This window comes from Ptychodera flava, chromosome 7 (genome assembly GCF_041260155.1).
Source record: "Ptychodera flava strain L36383 chromosome 7, AS_Pfla_20210202, whole genome shotgun sequence".
Taxonomy (NCBI): domain Eukaryota; kingdom Metazoa; phylum Hemichordata; class Enteropneusta; family Ptychoderidae; genus Ptychodera; species Ptychodera flava.
Window position 1 is genome coordinate 30141907 of NC_091934.1, and position 20365 is coordinate 30162271.

Consider the following 20365-nt stretch of genomic DNA (forward strand, 5'->3'; position numbering starts at 1 on the left):
TTAGTGATGTACAATAAAAACGTTGGATAGATCTTTCATGTAAAACAGCGGCTTTCTGCGGACCTCTCTGACTTTCTTCAGCGCCTCTTCAATCTCGCTCTTTGAAATGTGACTCAACATATTGTTTTCAGGCAAGAAGAAATTTGGCACGTTCCCTTGCTCCAAGAACCGTATCAGCTGATCGAAATAATCCATGTATCGGTCTCCAAGGTTGGACTCCTTCCATTGGTCAGTGGCTGTTCGTTCGCTAACCCAGAACATGGTCGTCTTCATGTGGTAAGAAGAGAGTACCTTTGGTTCCTGGGAACAGAGTGGATGTTGATCAAAAATTTTACCAGAACCTTTTAGACCTTGTCAACATCATTACACCGATCTTACAAAATCAAACAGCACTCTATGAATATGTTATATACAATGTCCATCGTCGGCCCGGAGATCCAATGATAACAGTGAATTTTGGGGATCGTCGCACATAGTTTTCTACTTCGAAGGAGGATGTAGAATCGTAAATTAACAACAACAACAACAACAACAAAAACGACAACAATAACAATAATAATAATAATAATAATAATAATAATTTCATTTGCAGGGGAAGCTACAAATGACTCTTAAAATATAATACTTGCCTTTAGATGATCTCGCCAAATCTTCTTCACAACGAGGTAAAATATCCTCTGTTTGTCTGTGAAAGTGTGAGCCAGGGTTCTCTCGGCCAGTGAGAAAGAGAGTCTCCACTGCAGACAGTCGTCACCGCCGTCCCCTGGATAAGATTTCGGTACAATATGACAGCCAGCCTCCATAATAGCACGGACGACATCACTAGTTGGCCATTTCCGATCACGTGTCATCCAATTCATAGCAATGGACGGCCAGTCTTTGCAGATCAGTGCCAAGGCGCCATCAACGGTTTGCTCAAACTCTACAGTCGTTTCATTCGGGCCACCTGTAAGGTTATATATATATATATATATATATATATATATATATATATATATATATATAATATATATATATATATATATATATATATATAATATTGCTCGTTTCAAATAATTTTGTATAATTCTACTTTACAATTCAAAACAATGTCGAATATCAATAATTTTTATGGCTCCGCTGTCAGCGACGCCGAGCTTATTAGATAGGCTGATAGTTTATTGCCGTCCGTCGTCCATCAGTCTGCTGTCCTTCAAATTGAGTTCTTCTGTACAACTGCTGGTCAGATTGCTTTGGAATTTGTGGTTCGGATTTATTTGGACGATCGACGTTAGGTTTTTTGAGCAATCTTTCCCACTTTTGATGAAAATCTTCTCCTCTCAAACAACGGATCTACTTGCTATGAAATCTGGTATACAGGTTTCCTGGGCGACTTTAGAGTTGTTCAAATCGTGACGAAATTTGCATATTGGTGCTGAGGGGATAAGTTATTTCCATTTTAGGGAGGGGGGCAAATACTCTTGCTCTCTGGAAACGTTTGACTGAAACTTGGTTTGCAGGTTTCTTGGGATAATATTCGCAAATTTTATTTGAAGTGTGATGAAATTTGCATATTTGTGTTTTCGGGGTAGTTCTTTCCTATTTTCAGTCTCTAATATCTAATTTGCTTTGTAATTTTATATGCAGGTTCCAAAGGATATTGTTAGTTTGTTAAATTGTAGATTATTTGCATGATTGTATTTGTAAGTTTAATTAAGCATATTTAACGCCTGTCTGATTTCTTTGAAATGTGAAATAAAGGTTTCTAGTTAAGGTTTCTAATAAAGGTGTAAGTTTGTTCAAATAATTATTGAATGTGCAGTATTGTACTTTTGGAGCAATTTTTACTGTTTTTGGTCAAAAACTTTCAAAACTTTTCCCAGAATCATCTTGTCTGATTAGTTTGAATTTTTCTAAAATGACCTTGCTCAGGATTGTTGAAATGATATTTAAATGTGCATTCGTATATTTTGTAGGCAATTCTTGCCACCTTTGGTCAACAAAACATTTCTGTAGACATTTAAGCTATATAATTGACCCTTTTCATAAGTCTAGCGCCTTCCTGTGGCCACTGTGAATTTGAAGTCAAAGCGAGGCCACTGGGGAAAACCCTGGGCAGGGGCTGGAGGCCACTGGGCAGGGGCTGGAGGGTTTTCCCCAGTGGCCTCGCTTTGACTTCAAATTCACAGTGGCCACAGGAGGGCGCTAGACTTATGAAAAGGGTCTATTCAAATTGTCATAATACTACAACGAAGCTGGCCGGTAGCGATCGCTTGTTTCATACCTTCTCTTGATGTTGCCGTATAAAAGACACTCAGGGTTTGAACGGGACCTTGTTGGATTAACTCCACTCTGCCTCTAAAGCCTCCATGTTTCTCATAGTTTTTGTCGATTTCTGCTTGGACTGCAGGCATACGCTTGCTTACGTACTGTTCTTGCACCTTCATTAATTTCGATCTCGAGAGATAGTAGTATGTCTGCTCCGCATCCATATCAGAAGGAATGGCGATACACAGCTCGTTCAAGAATTCTTCAGTGAAAGCTTGTGTCTTGTCCTGTCGTACGCGTATGTGAACGTAACCAGGCAGGGTAGTCTTGACCCACTCTAACGGTTGATTGCTCTCAGGGAGGTGCTCGACATGACCGACTCGTTCAAGCTCGCTGACTAATGACTCCAAACCTTGGCGCTCAAGATAACTTCTGTCTCCATAAACGTTACCGCTCCTGCAACTAGCAGTTTTCTCTGTAAATTTGTTGCCGTTAGCAGCCTTTGTACCCGCATTGTCATCCGAAGCTTCAGTTACTATGGCAACTGGTATCATCAAATCCATCTCATCGTTCAAGTAGCGTTGTGTTCCAACACTGCGGTCTGTGATGGCGAATCGCTCGCTAGTACTCCCAGTCCACACATACCCATCTACATTCTTCAAATTATCAAAACAAGGTTTAAGGACGTACTCATATATGTCAGCCAATCGACCGGTCAGCTTATACGGTTCCTTCGGAATGACCTTTCCAGTTTCGTCTGTATCAAGCAAGAGCCCATGTCCATGAACGCACTCTCTGATAGCGTTAACGACATCTTTCGAAATGGGGTCGATCCTTAGCGCAGACATACTTAGCATCGACGCAAAACCAGCCGTCTCTTTGATGAGTGACAGTAATTCGGCCTCGCTTCCTTGGCCTTCTGCGAAATGTTTTTCTGTCTGTAACTTGCTTTCCCTCCACTCTGAGACGTTGTACCCGTCCTCGAGCATTGCTGTCGCTTTATGAAAAATAAAGAGGTGGAAAAAGGGGGAAATAAACAAAAGTCATGGGAAAGGATCAAAAGCATATTACTGGCTATTCTCACGATGACAATTGGAGTAAATAGGATGCAGGCTCTTCAATTCGATGAACAACCGGCAACGGAGGAAGCTGGGCTTTAAACTCAGAGGATGATTCAAAATGTCCTTCTTAGGCGGAGTTGTGTTGTTTATGAGAAAGAAAATAGTGATAATGTCACTGTTCGCTCCCATATGGTTATCAAAACAAGCAAATAATAACGTGGACATACATACATACAGACTGGCATACACCGACTGGCACAGAGTGATGTCATTGGCCCCCAAGTGTGCCTTGGCCCATGGAGAGTGATAACAAACAGCTGAATGTAATGATAAAATAGGCATTCAGGGTGAATATGTTACATCAGTTTGATTAGTTTCTTTTTCCTTTTCTACATCTGTGATAATTTTTAAGACAATCAATCTGCTAGGCAGTTTATGCATTGAATAACATGTTATCTTTCACGAGCACACAGCAAACTGGTTTTTGATTTTTCATGAACAGTATTTGACAAAGACTGAAATACATGACATGCAACCAATGTTTACATTCTGCCCATACACCAGATACGTGGAGAGATTTCAACATACAATCATTAACTCAGAAACCCTAGAGAGAAAAGTAGACATCGTTTTCTTCCAGTACAACTGGTGCATGCACATTTGGAACAACTTACAAACTTCACCAATTACACAAGGATGATGACACAAAAGATAAAGTTAAGAAATTTAACTGTGGTAAACTTGACTATCCCTTTCAAATCCTTACCTAACTTGACATCTTAAACTAATATGCACTGCACGTTAATTGCGCGCAAAAAACATCAGGGGTGGACAATTTGATAATAGGTGGTATGTGGAAGATAATGAGGTACATTATCTTTTTTATCCGATCCATTGTACATTATTTTTTCCCACTCTCTCACCTTTTCTTTTTGTCAAACCTTCTCTGGCTAATTGTTTTATTGACATTTGTTAAGAATGTTTTCCAAATTCTGCCAAGACCCCCCCCCCAAGGATATCAAATGGTCCACCCCTTTGTATTGACCATCTTTGCATGAGATATACAATGACCAGATGGCAGGAAGTGTGTCAACTATTTACAACCTTGATATTCTTAAACATTCAAAAAAATTGAAATATATTTGTTGGAAACCAACCTGCTAAAATCACCTCATCTATGTTTTCTAATGAATTTTTACCGTTTTTCAAAACCAAATACAGTTTACCATATCAAATGCTTACTAAATCACCACATTAGTTCCCGTAGGTAAAAAATCCCGCCAAAAATCTTAAAAATACAAATGAAAGATATCCCTGTAACATTGGCATTTGTGCAAAGGATTAATGCTACCTACCTACGCACAAATATCAACACATTCTGCCCAATGGTTCCTGAGTTGCAACATCTTCACGGATTTTCACTTTTTTGTATCTCATTTGCATATTTTTCACACAAACATTTTTATTTGAACAATTCACATTGCCAACCTAGAATGCCTCTCAGTACCAAATATGAAGATTGTTGGTGTTGCGGTTTTCGTGCTTTTGATCTTAACGGACATGCAGCCATACAAAAATACATACACACAGACGCATTTCTCACCTTATAAGAATACCTCCCATTTGCATGTATACATATGCATATATTGGAGCTAAAAATCACTGTATCAAAAACTTTCATTTAAATTTAAAGAGGTCGGGGGAAATTTGGCGATTTTATATGCTGTCGACCATACCAGCAATGTTGTGTTATATATTTATTTTCATGATGTTCCAGCAACCTTGTATTACAATGGTGTATAAAGTGATACACACGGCTGACAAAAAGATATATGAAAACTACTTACTATCGAGATCAAATCTTGATGTCATTCGTCGAGTTGCCCCTGCAATTTTGATTTATCCAAAAAGTCATGCCCCCGTGGAGTACGGGAGCGGGTGAATGTTTCCGTTCGCCCCATACCTGTCGTAAACTGAAAGGTTTCTGGAATCGAATAATATCATAAGTGTAGAACCACAGACATACAGGGACGTACATGGTGGTATAGGGCCCTCAGCCATAAAAAGGCATATGTTTTCCGAATAAACAATGTCGCTAGGACAATCAGTACAGAGACGTACCGTTTTCGTTTCTCCTTCACTCTTTCATAGCTTATTCAAAACGATTCTCAAAAGATCTGACTGTATATATTTGTGACATAATGTTATCTCTATATGTTTGTGATTTGTATACTCTTACTACTATTCAATGTCGCAGAATTCTATGATCAGACTGAATACAATATGATCAATCAATATCTTTAGCAAATGAACAGACAATCCATCATTTGGAATTTAAAACCCTGCGATAAACATTGAATCGTCTTGAACATAGGAGGAAAACCAACGTTTATACGGTGTTCTCAGTGGTACACTCATCGCGTTGTACCATTCTGTTGTGCAAGCCAAAGTACCTTGACGCGTTTCTCTCGAGGGTCACTGTTCATTCGTTTACAGTAAAATTGAACGTTGAAGTTTCTGAATATATAATTTACCGAGAGGTGCTAAGTATGCCGGTTCAGACAGTACATGCTGCACATCTATATCGGACGGCTTGTCGACGATGGACACCTGCAGACATTTGCCAGTAACAGCAACCAGAGGGTATACATCTGCAATAAATTGAAAATGAATTTTGAAAATTGACATCAAAACCTTTGCCCTAATGTTTTAATTTGTTTACAGAATCCCACTCTCGATAGAAAACAGTTTATAGCATAATTTTAGAAATGATTGTTCATGATTGAATGTTTGCTGATTAACATACGTACAAGCTTTTATGTTCGACTTTGCACACAACTAGAAGACTAGCTGATCTTTGTGTACCTTTGTCCATATGGAACCTCGTGTGAAATCTTTGACATATGTTATCGTATTCATTTTACATTATTCAGAAAACTCTCGTGAAAGCCAAACACCAGTTGGAAGGTTCTTCCTGGACAAAGTTACACAGATTTGCAAATAATGTTGACAAGCACCCAAACGAAATGTTCATTTTAGAATATCAAGACTTGAAAATACGTTAGTCACATTTCAACGTAAACATTTATATAACATAATGTTTTAACATACATACATACATACTTACTTACAGACAGACAGACAGACAGACAGACAGACAGACAGACAGACAGACAGACAGAAGACAGACAGACTGATATACATCCATACATTTACGGGCAAAAACACTGACTACCATACTGCAGAAGCGGGCCCACTATAACTGGGCTTAAATACTACACAACCGAACAGTTCATTCACATTTTGGATTTAATTTCACCTCGTTTAACATTATTTGAATACCTACCTCAGGAATGTTCCTGAAGGCCATTCCATAATCTTTTCCGTTGCAGTAATAGTGAAGAGTTCCGTTGGGAAGTTGGACGATTGCGATGCGATCTCCTGATGATATCCTTTCCAAATTAAGATCGTAATCAACTCCAATAATTTTAAAATCTCTTATAAAAGTAGAACCCCTGCAAAGAATGTAAATCGTCATGGATATTTCTGAGGTAGCTATACATACGACCCTTCTATCCTAGCTTCCTGCCTCATTCCATTATTCCGGCCATCTGTCTAGTCACAACGCTAGCAAGGAATCAAGCCGCTAAACCATCAAGCCAGCCAACAAGCCTTCCAGCCATCAATCTATCAAACGAGCCATAAGTCCATTTACTAATCCGTCACTCTAGCCAGTCACCTTGTCCTCCTGCATTAGGCCAAAGAAAGTCAATTCTTTGTTTTGCGTCCGCGCGCGCTTAGGTTTTTGGAGATTTTGGAGAAAAAACACAAAACATTCCTTTCGAAATTTCTCCGTTGGTGGCGCTAACTGTCGTAAAAACAAGTCGTGCAGCTAAACACTCCTTTACGGCAGTCGATTTTACTAAGGAACCATGCGGTAACGTTTAAACGGTATCCTCTCATTTGCTTCAGTCGATACTCGCTGCCTCATGTTACCTCCGTCAGTAGTGGCTTTGCCTTTTGCGATAAAAATGGCTGAAAGCAGAGAAATAATGGTTGTAAAGATAACAGAAAGTGACAAAACAATAGTTTGGGATCAAAGTTACAAAACAGGAAAACTTTGCACAGGTACTTGAAGGCATGGTGATTGCGAGCAATTAGGACTTGAACAGACAGCGATTCAGTGGCTTCTTCTCAGGCATATGTACACACGTCTATGGGGCGCGGAAATTTAGAACACTGGTGACTGTGATGGTACAGGTGGGAGTATGTCAGAAGGAGAAATCGAAAGCTGTTGAAGCCAATCTTAGTTTATCTGCATTTCAGTTTTGCCAAACATTTGGTGCATTTGTCATTAAATTTGAGAGAAAAACAAACCAGTGATCACTCCTGTACACGAAATGCCTTTGATTTGCTATTTGAAAGTGCAAGGAAAATAAATGTGAAGTATTCATCTAAATTTGGGTCTAGAGTCTCTGAGAGGCCGTAGAGACTGGCGATTTCGAAATGATTTCATTGATTTGATGAAAAGGAAAGGTGCTGGTTTTACGGATGGTCCCGAGGAAGCTACAGGGCAGATTTTTGTCGATAATACCACCAGGGTCTTGTTCTTTCTGATGCCCAATCTCTCTAAAATTGAATGCAGAGGCTTTAAGTCACCTGATCAGTTTGGTGTTTCTTTAAAAACAAAGACACCATTCAGTAAAACTATTAAAATTCCTCAGAGCATAAACATAACCCAATTTCAATGTAAACCGTTTTACAGCATAAGCTTGGAGACCATGACATGATTAAACAGGAACTTCCCTTATAAAGCCGGATTGTCGTAAATCTATGCAAATGTCAAAAAGCCACGCTACCGATCTGACGTGCCGTGTTTGGACCCAGAATCCCACAATTTTGCCGTGTTTCAGGCGTTTATTGTCATTGAATCTTGCATATGATGTCTGTGAATATATAGAAACTAAACCTGAGTCTAAAATAAATGTTCCGAGTTTTTTTGGGGTTTTTTTTTGAGAACGCACATGTTTCAAAATGTGTTCCCTGTACGACCATTTGACTCCTTTTGCATATGTCACGCAAATGCCTATCATGATTACTCAAATTTATCACACGGTAAAAGCTTGCTATGAGAATTTAAAAACTAGCGCCCAGTGTATGCAAATGGTTGCGTCATCAGTAATCCCCCTATTGTGCGCCAATGGTCCTGTAACTTCACTTTTAATAGCAAGAACTTGAGCACAAAAAACGGCGATACTGTATACTTTGAGGAATGGGTATACCATAATATGTGTACCAATTCCTCAAAGTTCCCAAATTTAATTAAGGTTCTGAATTTGATTAGGCCGTTAAGGTGCTGTGCAATGGTATTGACATGTGGACACATTGAACGCACATGAAATAAATCTAAAACCAAAAAGAGAATAAGGCAAACGTCGACGAATGACTGTTTATTTTGATCCATTCGTCATGAAAGTGCACACAGAGATCATACAGTGTATCACAACATAACATGATTATTCATGTTGTTTGAGAAAATTTGTCCAAGAGAGACAAATTATTTTGTGTATTTTTTTATCGCTTACCTGCGTCCCTTTTGGAATTTGAGTAGACGCAAAACAAAGAATTTACTTACTTTGGTCTTACTCTGAATTGCTATACAATCCAGGGGTCAACAGGGGATAAAAATTTTATTGTACTCGAGTGGGGCAGCCAGAGAAAACAAGATTAATTCTTGGTTTCATGAATGGCAAAGCTGTTTTATATTACTCTCAGACTGCAATCTTATTGCAAACTAACATATGAATTCGAAGGGAACTTGCCTTAAGAACCAAAATCCGGAGCCCTTTCCATAACCTTCACCATGATAAACAACGTCCTTTGGAAATTCTTTGTAGATCGTGACACCTAGCACAGAGTAAAATGAAAGAATACATAATATGTTTGAGATACTATAATGAAATAAGAGGAAGTAAATGACTAATCGCAAATCTATTTCAAAACTATTTTCTTAAGGTTCCAAGACAAGAAATTGACCATTTTAAACTAACAATTCTCTAGTGTTTAATAAGCTCAGAACCCCCGTAAATTATATATTTTCAGAAAGCGTAGATATAGGGAAACATTTTGAGTACCATAGTGTCACCATTGTTGACATAGCTATCACGTGACAGGTAATTTGCATAACCTTTCAAAAATCGGTTTTCCCTATGTTTTGTTTCAATGCTTTGAGATATGTGGCTGAAATTTGTGTGAGTGAAAGCTGTTCTAAGGGTCTTTAAAAGTGTGTCTCAGAATTTTTTTAAACCTTCTAAAACAGTTTTTATGCCAGAAAAACTTCCAGAGCAGTGAATTTAACCCTAGTTGATTTCTTTAAAATTGTGCTCCAAAAAACTAAGCAAGATATAAAAAATCTGAGACACACTTTGGAAGAACGTTGTGACAGCTTGCATTCCAGCAAGTTTGAGTCAGATATTTTGAAGTATTGAGACAAAACATAGGGAAAACCGATTTTTGAAAGGTTATGCAAATTACCTTGTCACGTGATAGTTATGTAAACAATGGTGACACTGTGGTTACCAAAATGTTCCCGTATATCTAGGCTTTCAGAAAATGTATACATTAGGGGGGTTCTGAGCTTATTAACTGTTAGAGAATTGTTAGATTAAAAAGGTCAAATTTCTTGTCTTGGAACCTTAATATCAACTCTCATATTTAAATAATTAAAATAACTAAAATAATTAAATTTGTAATTTAACAAACCGCAGGTGTATATGCAATATTCTGAAAGTCAGACTTATTCGTTGATGTTGCTTGTTACTTAACCCTTTGAGTGCTCTAATTTCTCCCAACAAAATTGTAGTTCAACATTATACCAATTTGTGTGAACTTTTCCAAAATTGTTTTGATAATATTGGAGCAAATGGAAATTACATTACATGGGCGATAGTTTTTTATCAAAGTTTTGGCGAAAATCTGAAAAAAATGACTAGGATATATTTTATAAAGGTGACAAAAATTGACTTTGGCGCTCAAAGGGTTAAGTGGACAAATTCCGGTGTACTAGCAGTTAAGGCTATTGTCTGGGCTATTTTAAAACACTAACCGTGTAGTACCTTGTTTTCAGATTTTGTCATCTTTTTGTTGCAGTAGATGGTAAAATGCAGTGCAGGGGGAAAACCGGATATTCGGTTGCATGGCGACAATTTCAGGGTTAAAAATATGAGGAAATTTGTGGCAAAGATATCTATTGAACGAAAAGTCATACAACAACCGAATTTTTTCTGTATCATTCAGATGTATATGTATTATAATATGAACCTAAATCTATGACTGTATAAGATGTCAATATAAATTAAATCATAGTCATCTCAGTAAGATTGAAAAATTAATAAATTTCACAACTTTCCGTCAAGTTTCAGCTATGACATGATTGGATGACCTTGTTTTTTGAGGTTTATTTTGTAAAGTATTTAATTTCACATATGTTGGCTGATTTTCATTGCATTCCAACCATTCTTTCAAGAGTTATTACTGCCACAAGAAACGAATGCAGTACAAAACACAATTGTTAGGAGTATTGGATTGAAATGTTTACAACATAAAGGTGATACTCATACTTCATGCAAAGTTTACGACCTCAAAATAAGGTATTCGACAAGTTTAAATTGTCAGTTAGAATTCTATTTACAAAAGCCTGGTTGTAATTGCTTTCTAAGTGAAAAATGAACTGTTAATTATCACAAAAACATTGATTTTATAATCAGCATGATAATGAAATTCATGTGAGATTCTTTACTTGTTATGTATATGGACACCATAACGTCTAATATGGTTTGTTTTCTGGTTTAATTGCTATACCTGAATGAAAATCTTCATATGCCTTACAGTAATATCCACACAAAATATAAAACAGAATCATTTGTTGCAAATTTCTTCCCGATTACTCATTGATCTGGCTTTTTTAGACTGCAATTAGTCTCAAAACTCACAATTTCCACAACGCCATATTTTTACCTCTGAAAAAGCTGCTTCAATAAGCAAGCAAATGGTCACTACTTCATACATGATGCCATAACTCAACAAGTTTTTAGGCAACCAAAATAGCGATTACCGTTTTGAATATATAATTAGACTAAACAAAATTTGACCAGGGATCAGTGGGAAAAAAAACGCGATTTTTCTCGATTTTAGTTAATATTTTTTGAAGAATGATATAGCTTATTTGAAAGTAAACATGTCGAGGGTGACAATGAAGGAAAAAAATAAAATTTGATTTTTTGAGCATTTTGACCGACATTAGCCCAGACGATGGCCTTAAGTCTGTCACTCCGCAGCCTTTTCTGGGAGATTCCCACAATAATTTTTACACAACTTATTTTTACTCCATGAAGGATCTTAATAAAAGACAGATTTCATTAATATAAACATTTATTGCACCATATTTAAACGCAGTTTCAAATTCTATAACATTCATATAAAAAGTTTAGTCACTGTTTTTATGTGTGAGACATTACTTAGCCTTTACCTTGTACATTAAATGCCCTATGACACACTATAGCATGCGATTATTACTAGATTAGAATCACTCCGTGGGGGATCTATATCTAAGTAAGGTCTGTTCCGGAAAATAGAAATTAAACTATATCTATTTAAGATTCCAATATCAACAGCTTCTGATCAAATTCTGTGTAGGATTTACCTTAGAGACACGCCTACACCCTGTAAAACGGTCAATATTGCACAAAACATTCACTATTGACTCAAATTATTTTTGCTCCATATTTGAAGTACCTTAAAGGGACAAAGTCGGCCATTTTTCATGAATTTTATTTGATGCAACATACTACTTACATTGTTTGACATGTTGAAAGATACTGGATAAATGAGTGACCGTGCACATATCGACCCCCGGATTTAGACAAAGTCAATGAAACCAGGGCGAAGATAAATTAATAGTAATGACCATTAATTAATTTTCGCAATAGTTTCATGTATCGTGTCTAAAACCCGGGTCGATATATTCTTGGTCACCCATTCATTCAGTATCTTTCAACATGTCAAACAATGTAAGTAGTATCTCGTATCAAACAGAATTCTTGAAAATGGCCTACTTTGTCCCTTTAAAGTAAGACGTATTTCAGATAAATTCACTAAAGTATGTTTTTTATGTGTTTCAATATCAACCGTCTCATAGTGAATATTTGAGATCAATAAAGCTACGTGGCATAGGCTTACTGATAAATGCGCCCATACTACTCGCAACATAGATGTTTTTGTCGAAACGAACTGTATATGGACAGTTAGCGGCCATTATATTGTTAGGAATCGAATTTACTTCTACTGTCTATAAATGTATGCTGTAATTCCGCACCAAATTCCGCTTGCAACATGTGTATACTTAAAGGCCTTGTAACTGTAACTTTTGACTATTGATTTTCAGTTTTTGTGGATGCGTCCTCAACAGTATATAGGTGTATTTCCCACAGAGTATTAAAATACCCTATACTCACTTGTTGCAAGTAACTGTATATCAAATTGGAGTCCAGGCTCCAATATTTAGTTTAAAACACTAACATGACACACTGAAAAGATGCATTTTACACTACTGGGTATTTCAAAATGCCAGAGGAAGTATTTGATACATGTAAGAAAAACCACCAAAACAGCTCAAACTAATTAAATATCAAAATATCAAAATTTCCTCTTGCAATAGCATTTAGTTGAGGCCGGCATCATAATTTTAATATTATAATATTGTTATATCTTCTTGGGGTCATCAACATTTTTTCTGAGGGTGGTAGGGTTCTAGAATTTTGACGAAGGCGTTTTAAGAATTTGCTGGCCAACTCCGGCTATGATAATTGAACGCTCCCTTATTACTAGGACATACGCCTGTGTTATATATACGCCATTGGATTTCTTCGTGATATGATCTCGGTATAACACTACAGCAGCCATTGACGTCATTTTTAGCTCACGTGTTCACATACGTGAGGTAATTTCATAGCGATGTCTGTTTGTCTGTCCTGTGTATTGAGTGTGTGTGTGTGTGTGTGTTTGTCTGTCTGTCTGTTTACACGATAACTCAAAAACGCCTGAACAGATTCAAGTCAAATTTGGTACACAGTACCATATCCTAATTGCAAGAACTGATTAGATTTTGGTCGGCATGGCTTGCATATTAATGAAGTATGACATATCATTTCTAGCTCACGTGTTCACACACGTGAGCTAATGTAATAGTGATGTCTGTCTGTCTGTCCGTGTGTGTGAGTGTGTGTTACACGATAACTCAAAAACGCCTGAACAGATTCAATTCAGATTTGGTAGACAGGTACCATATGCCACTTGCAAGAACTGATTAGATTTCGGTTGGTCGGGTTTGCATATTAATGACGTTATGCAATAAAACTTTTTTTCATATAATGGTTTCCCTATAGAGGCAGTGATGACAGGTTTCACATATATCAAGAAATACTGCACAAAATTTCATGAAACTTTTCACAAATGACAATCTCATAACAGTATGATGATACTGTAAGTGTCATGTCTATTACCTGCTATTTTGCATATTTAATGAACTTCTGTAGTTATTGACATAACTCTGGAGTTCCTGCACCAAATTCATGATACACGCAACAAATATTGATCTGATACATATCTAATTGTACGGAGAATCATTGGGCAGTGTCAAGCAAATAAATAGCTCATTTGCATATTTTATAAGTTTTTGTCATTGTCATATAACTCCGAAAAACTCCATCAAATTTGATGAAATCTGCTGCAAATACTGATCTGACAGATATCTGTGGTGCAAAGCATTTAGTAGTGTGAAGGTAATTAAGATTCATTTACATACTTAATGAACTTTGTGATTAGGCATATTACTCTGAAATTGCGGCACCCAATGCCATGAAACCTGCTACGGATATTGATCTGATAAATATCTAATTGTACTGAGAAGCATTGGCCGGTGTCAAGTAATGCATATTTTATGAAATTTGTTACTAGTCATATAAGTCCGAAATAAATGCACATAATTTGATGAAATCTGCCATAAAAACTGATCCGACAGATATCTGACTGAATTGTAAAGCATTTAGTAGTGTGAACTTAATTAAGGTTAATTTACATATTTAATGAACTTTCTTATTGAGTACATGACTCTGAAATTACGGCACCAAATTTGGTGAAACGTGCTACAGATATACATCTGATAATATATAATTATTCTCTGAAACATTGAGCAGTGTTATGTAATTAAGGGTTCGTTTGCATATTCAATGAACTTAATACTTGGTGATATTACTCCAAAATTACAGCATTAAATTTGATTATTCTGTGCTACATATGTAATCTGATAGATGTCTAATTGTACTGTGAAGCAATGGGCAGTGTCGAGTTAATAAAAAGCTCATTTGCATATTTTATGAAATTTTGTAATTAGTCATATAACTCCGGAAAAAATGCATAAAAAGTTGATAAAATCTACTGTAGATACTGATCCGACAGATATCTGATTGTGTTGTAAAGCATTTAGTAGTGTGAAGTTAATGAAGTGTTCATTTACATATTTAATGAACTTTGTAATTAGTTATATAACTCTAAAATTGCGGCACCAAACTTGGTGAAACCTGCTACAGATATTGATGCGATTAATATATAATTATTCTCTGAAACATTGAGCGGTGTCAAGTTAATTTAGGGTACATTTGCATATTAAATGAACTTTGCAGACAGTGATATCACTTCGAAATTACACCATTAAATTTGTTGAAACGTGCCTCAAAGGTTGATCTGATAGATATATAATTGTTCCTTAAAGCATTGGGCAGTATCAAGCGAATAAACAGCTCATTTGCATACTAACTAAAGTTTTGTAAATAGTGATTAACGCTGAGAGTACTGTGCGAAATTTGATGAAACGTGCTACATATAATGATGTAACAGATATCTGATTATTTTGTGAAGCGTACTACTATTAATGAACTGTTGTAAAACACTTGAGCACATTAAGTTCACATCTGGTTTCATATATGGTGCCATCACAAAGCTATTCTACAACCCCTTTTCTGCAAAGTTGATACAAGGACGTAATCCTAGGCTACAAATATATAATAAGCATGTTGATTTATTTTGTATGTGGCATATCAAAATATGGCTATTTTTATTTCATTTCAATTTTTTCATGCTGTAGCACAGCATTGCCTTGGGAGATTTCACTCAAAATTGATGTATAAGTCATGCATCTAAGCTTCTAAAACTATAAGGTATATGGCATTTTAGGCCAGTTTACTTCATCCAGGAAAGAATGTTGTACCCCTTACCCCTAGTTTTGCTCACCCCATACCTATACACACAATTCAAAATTGACTCCACAGAAGTACTGCATTCTTAAATATTTAATGTTAACACTTTTTTTCTTGTTTAATGTGTACGAATAAATAATTTAGTCACAAAACGCTGTCAAATTTTGCTTAATAAAAAAGTAAATCACAATTGTTACATGGTATTTGGGGTAACAAATTTCAAATTGTCAAAAAATTCATTTTAAAGTGGTCCTATTCTATGTTCATAAATTTAGTTTGCTAAAAAATTAGTATTTCTAATAAAGAGCAGTATCTGAGGTTTCCAAAAATGTAGGGTTTGTGTTATTTCATGTTTGTTTACTTAATTTAGAAGAGGATAGAGTACCCCTTATCTTCTACCCATTTTCGCCATTTTTCTTGGTACATACAAATCAAAAACCAGTGCATCCAAAAATATCGAATGTTACGTTAATATCTTTTTTGTAGTACAGCAGACCCTAAAGAACAAAAACTGCCCATGTTGTTGGTTTGTGGGTACACGGTGGACACCTCCAGCCCACGGACTAATACAGTTGCACCATAACATGCGGGGATATGTCATTCAGAATGGAATCATGAAGGTAACGCTGTGGCACGGAATACCATTGGAAATTTCGCTTATTGATTCCCGTCCTCATAAAAGCAGCCGAACCATTCGAGGGAGCACTATTCCGATACTATACTCCGTACTATACTCACCGAATTCAAGCGAATCATCTACACTATCAGAGACTGCCTTGTCAATTTTGATTTCGAAAGGCTTTCCAGTCATGAGAGGTTTGTCGGTAACAAAGACCGCCCTGTTGACGGCTGTTACGTACTCCGAGTCGATCCTGTACGCCACTCGTCCGCCATCCTTCACGCCCGCCCGTTCACCGACCGCTAGAAAACGCAGATTGTTCTGATCCTCCAAAGTTTCCTGTGAACGTATTGAAGTGTCTTGTCAAAGAACAATCATCGCATTTTATTATTATTTATTATTATGTCATACCAGTATATTGATGGTGAAAATACTGCTATCTGATTGGTCGAGACACGAAAAGAACCGTGGTATATTGGTCATATACCATGGCTGGCATACGCGCGAGCTGTCAACTTGAGCAAAAATCCGTTTATGACGTTCGACGCCAGAATTTCAATATGCTGTTATGATATAATAGCAATAAATCACACCCAGAGACGGTATGCCACTCAATTTTTGACCAGTTCACTTCATATATGCACTCGCTATCGCTTGTGCATATAACGTCGGGAACTAATAAAAATCTCGTGATATACCGTCGCTTGGTGTGCTTTATTGCTTAATTATATTACTATGCCCTGCCCGTCACATTTTGATTGGTCGAGCTGAACCACGTGACTGACCAAAATACACAGTAATGGTTTGTTTACATGCCCGTGAATATGAATAATAAGATTAACAACTCAAAGTATCGTAACTTTACAGCTGAAACGTAAATAATAATCAATCACAAAATAAAATGGAGCACTTGTAGGTCAAGTTGAGATACTTTTTTCTGAAAACATCTCCGGATTTGCCAATTTTTTTACAGCGCGCGTGACAGTGCGTCGCGTATTGCTCAGTTTCTGGGGCCCAGTTGTCGTTCGCTCCTGAAATTTTCGGAAATTTTGACGGTTTTCTTGGGTTTGCTGATAATATAATGGAAATGACAGACTCCACTCTGATCATTAACGTTTATTTATGGGCGCGGGCTCTAGGAAAGCCAAATTAACGGGCTCGGCAAGCCTCGCCCGTTACTTTTTGGCTTTCCTCTCGCCCTTGCCACAAATAACCGTTAATGGTCAGCGCGTCGCCGTTAGTTCTATATTATACCGTGTAGTTTCCACACAAACCAGAATACACACAACTATGGACGTACATTTGTTTGTCACCTATGCTTTCACAGCACAGCCCGTTCATCTTAAACTTGATAAATTCATATATAGGATAAAGATTACCAAAATCTATGTAATCATACCGTGACAACTTCCCCTTTTAAAGGTATTCTTGTGTGTTCTCTAGTATTCAAATGCATATTCAGGGCTAATTATTCTCCACTGTTTATTTCCCTACTTTTAATTTTAACAGTTCGTTATCACTCCAAATTTGGAGGGCCTGCTAGAGTATTACTGCGCATGTTCAGTTCGTCATTTGCATAATGTCGAAAACGTGAAAGCGACTTTTGCCCAGGACAAGGTTTTCTTGATAGCAGCTCATAGGCAGCAAGAATCTGTTATCGATCATGTTGAAACAATTTCAAATTGTGAAGTTTAATATTACCAAATAATTGAAATACTAGCAGTAATATCAAATTTACTAAACCATTTTATGAAAATCATTTTGAAACATGCTTGGCAATTGAATTTAGGTTCTATGATTTTCATGTTTAACTCCGAGTTTTGACTTTCTGATTGTTTATTTCACTTTCTACTATGCATATGCATCTTGCTATCCCACGAGATGAAGCTGAACAACATACCGAATCGAGGAAAAAGTCTACCAATGATCAGCTGCATATATTAATGACTATAAGTTTTTTATTAAACATATGAGAAACTAGATAATACAAGTCTTTTTTAAAATACATAGTTCATGTAATAAATCCATGAATACTTAGTTTTCCTATATTGTCTTAGTTACCCATGTCAACATTGCATTGCGCTTTCTTCAACCCCAAGTATGTATGAATGCCCCCCGTAAATATTATTGTGTCTTTCTGAATGCCCGAAATGTAAAGCATGTTTATGTTCTAAAGAATCGAAATAGCCTACATTGACTGCCCAAGAGATTCTAAGGTACTCATTAGATTAGAAGTCAAATTGGGTATTGCGTATGCAGAATGTATAAGGAAAAGAAAATAGCTTAATTATCAGCCTGAATCGGATATAAACGAAACAGCCTCAGAATCCGACAACAGTACGCCACTGACGTGTTAACGCTGTCGATTTACGACTGGCACTCGGACAAAAAGCTGACACAATAGGTCTTGCGGGCACGAGTAAATGTTCCCGCGGAGTGTGTATCGCGATTTATTTCGTCACAAAAAGTTGAAAACATGAATTAAGATAGCGTTGACCAAATATTAATGCTGTGCAAAAAAAAAAAAAAAAAAAAAAAAAACTTGCTAAGCATTAAGTGTCATCGACGTTGATGAAATGCTGTACTTGATCTTGCCAGCTCAGCTGAAGCTGTCAGCAGCCTGTGCGTGACCTCGTCTTGACCTCATCGGCCATCGACAACTAGCTACTGAGTACGCGCACTGACAAAGTTCAACGGGTCATCGCAAGTACGACTGCCAACAATACCTCCAAATTTGGAGTGATAACGAACTGATGTTGCTTCAATATATTACGACTGTCTTTTGGAATAATTTCGCTGCATTTCAAATCTGTGTCATTAGCACAACAAAGCACGGCAGGGGAATACAAAATTTATTTATCTCAACTCACGACTTTGGCTTCGGTCACTGTATCGTCTTCGGTTTCATCTTGAACAAATTGTTCCTGCAATTCAGAAGACTGTTGGCTTTCGTCCAACTCAAGCTCCGAACTGATCGGCGATTTTCCTTGGTATTCGCAAACCAGATCGGCAAGGGACACCAACTTTAAATTAGAAAGTGACGAAAAACAACAATTAGATCATTCGTGAGCAAAAGGCTCTCTGAATAAAGCATTCTCACTTTCCTGGCCACTGGGAGTGTGAGATCGATGGTGTGGGAAAAATCGATCCCACACTCTCAGAAACCGTCCCACACTCTGCAGTATATAATACACAACCTCTGATAGGGTTATAAATAACCTTCGTTCCACTCGCAAAATATTATCAACGGCACGATGAATAACATACGAACCGGAACTAAAAAAGTAAGCAGGTCAGAGTACGGGGAAGACGACAGCATTGTCATGATTTTGCATAACGTTGCACGTTGTTTGTGACCCGGGATGGTGACAGACTCACAAAAAACCGGAAGAATTTTCAAATAACTGGTGAACAGATAGACAGACAGACAGAGACAGAGATAGTTCCCGTATGTTTCTGACAGTTTCAAATATTGTTTAGTGTCATTATATGAGAAAGATTTAAAAAAAATGTATGAACTAAATTATCACAAACTCTTAGCATCCTGGCACACTGAACGTACTATTGCAAGTCATTATTGATATTCACTATAATTATACATTATCCCGCCATTTAGAGACTGGTCAAATTGAAAAAAAAGCTGAAAACAAAAACAAAACAAAAACAAAACAAAAAAAAAACACACAAGAAATTAATGCAAATAAACACGATCGGGACGTTTTGAAGTTTACTGGAAATTGCGATAACTATCGCTGACTTCACTTTGTGCTGCCTTCCACACAGTACTTGTTGAATTTGTCTTAAATATGTTCTGTGAGTACAGTGTACAATTGGTAAAACAATTAGTAAAACGGTCTTGATGTAGATGTACAACGAAGCGTTGGATAAAGTGCATGCACACGTCTATGCATTTGGAAATTCACACGACAAATTTTGTCATCCATTGGAATACATAGTGCTTTATGTTCCCCTTAGGCAGTTGTATTCTCTGTTGCTTGTTTATGTGTTTTTTTTGGGTTTTTTTTGTATAGGATAAAGCCCGAGTACGAGGGCTCTTCTGGTATATAAAGTCCAACCTAACCATAAAATGTCGAGGCCGCAGGCCGAGACATTTTATCGTAGGGTTG

The 20365-nt window shown here is 37.0% G+C and overlaps 2 protein-coding genes across 2 annotated transcripts in view; both read right to left on the reverse strand.

Moving 5' to 3' along the window:
* Window positions 1-5960, reverse strand: LOC139136430 (uncharacterized). Its single transcript, XM_070704155.1, has 5 exons — window positions 5843-5960; window positions 5156-5292; window positions 2264-3244; window positions 630-946; window positions 1-300 (listed from the first exon to the last, which is right to left on the reverse strand). The coding sequence occupies exons 2-5, from the start codon at window positions 5178-5180 to the stop codon at window positions 1-3; spliced, it is 1623 nt and encodes a 540-aa protein (XP_070560256.1). The 5' UTR covers window positions 5181-5292; window positions 5843-5960.
* Window positions 5550-20365, reverse strand: part of LOC139136431 (uncharacterized) — a 25088-nt gene continuing 10272 nt past the window's right edge. The window contains exons 8-13 of the mRNA XM_070704156.1: window positions 19109-19261; window positions 16358-16577; window positions 9131-9215; window positions 6655-6823; window positions 5843-5918; window positions 5550-5569 (exon numbers count right to left, since the gene is read on the reverse strand). Coding sequence (XP_070560257.1) covers window positions 5550-5569; window positions 5843-5918; window positions 6655-6823; window positions 9131-9215; window positions 16358-16577; window positions 19109-19261 — 723 coding nt within the window. The remainder of the gene's footprint in view (window positions 5570-5842; window positions 5919-6654; window positions 6824-9130; window positions 9216-16357; window positions 16578-19108; window positions 19262-20365) is intronic.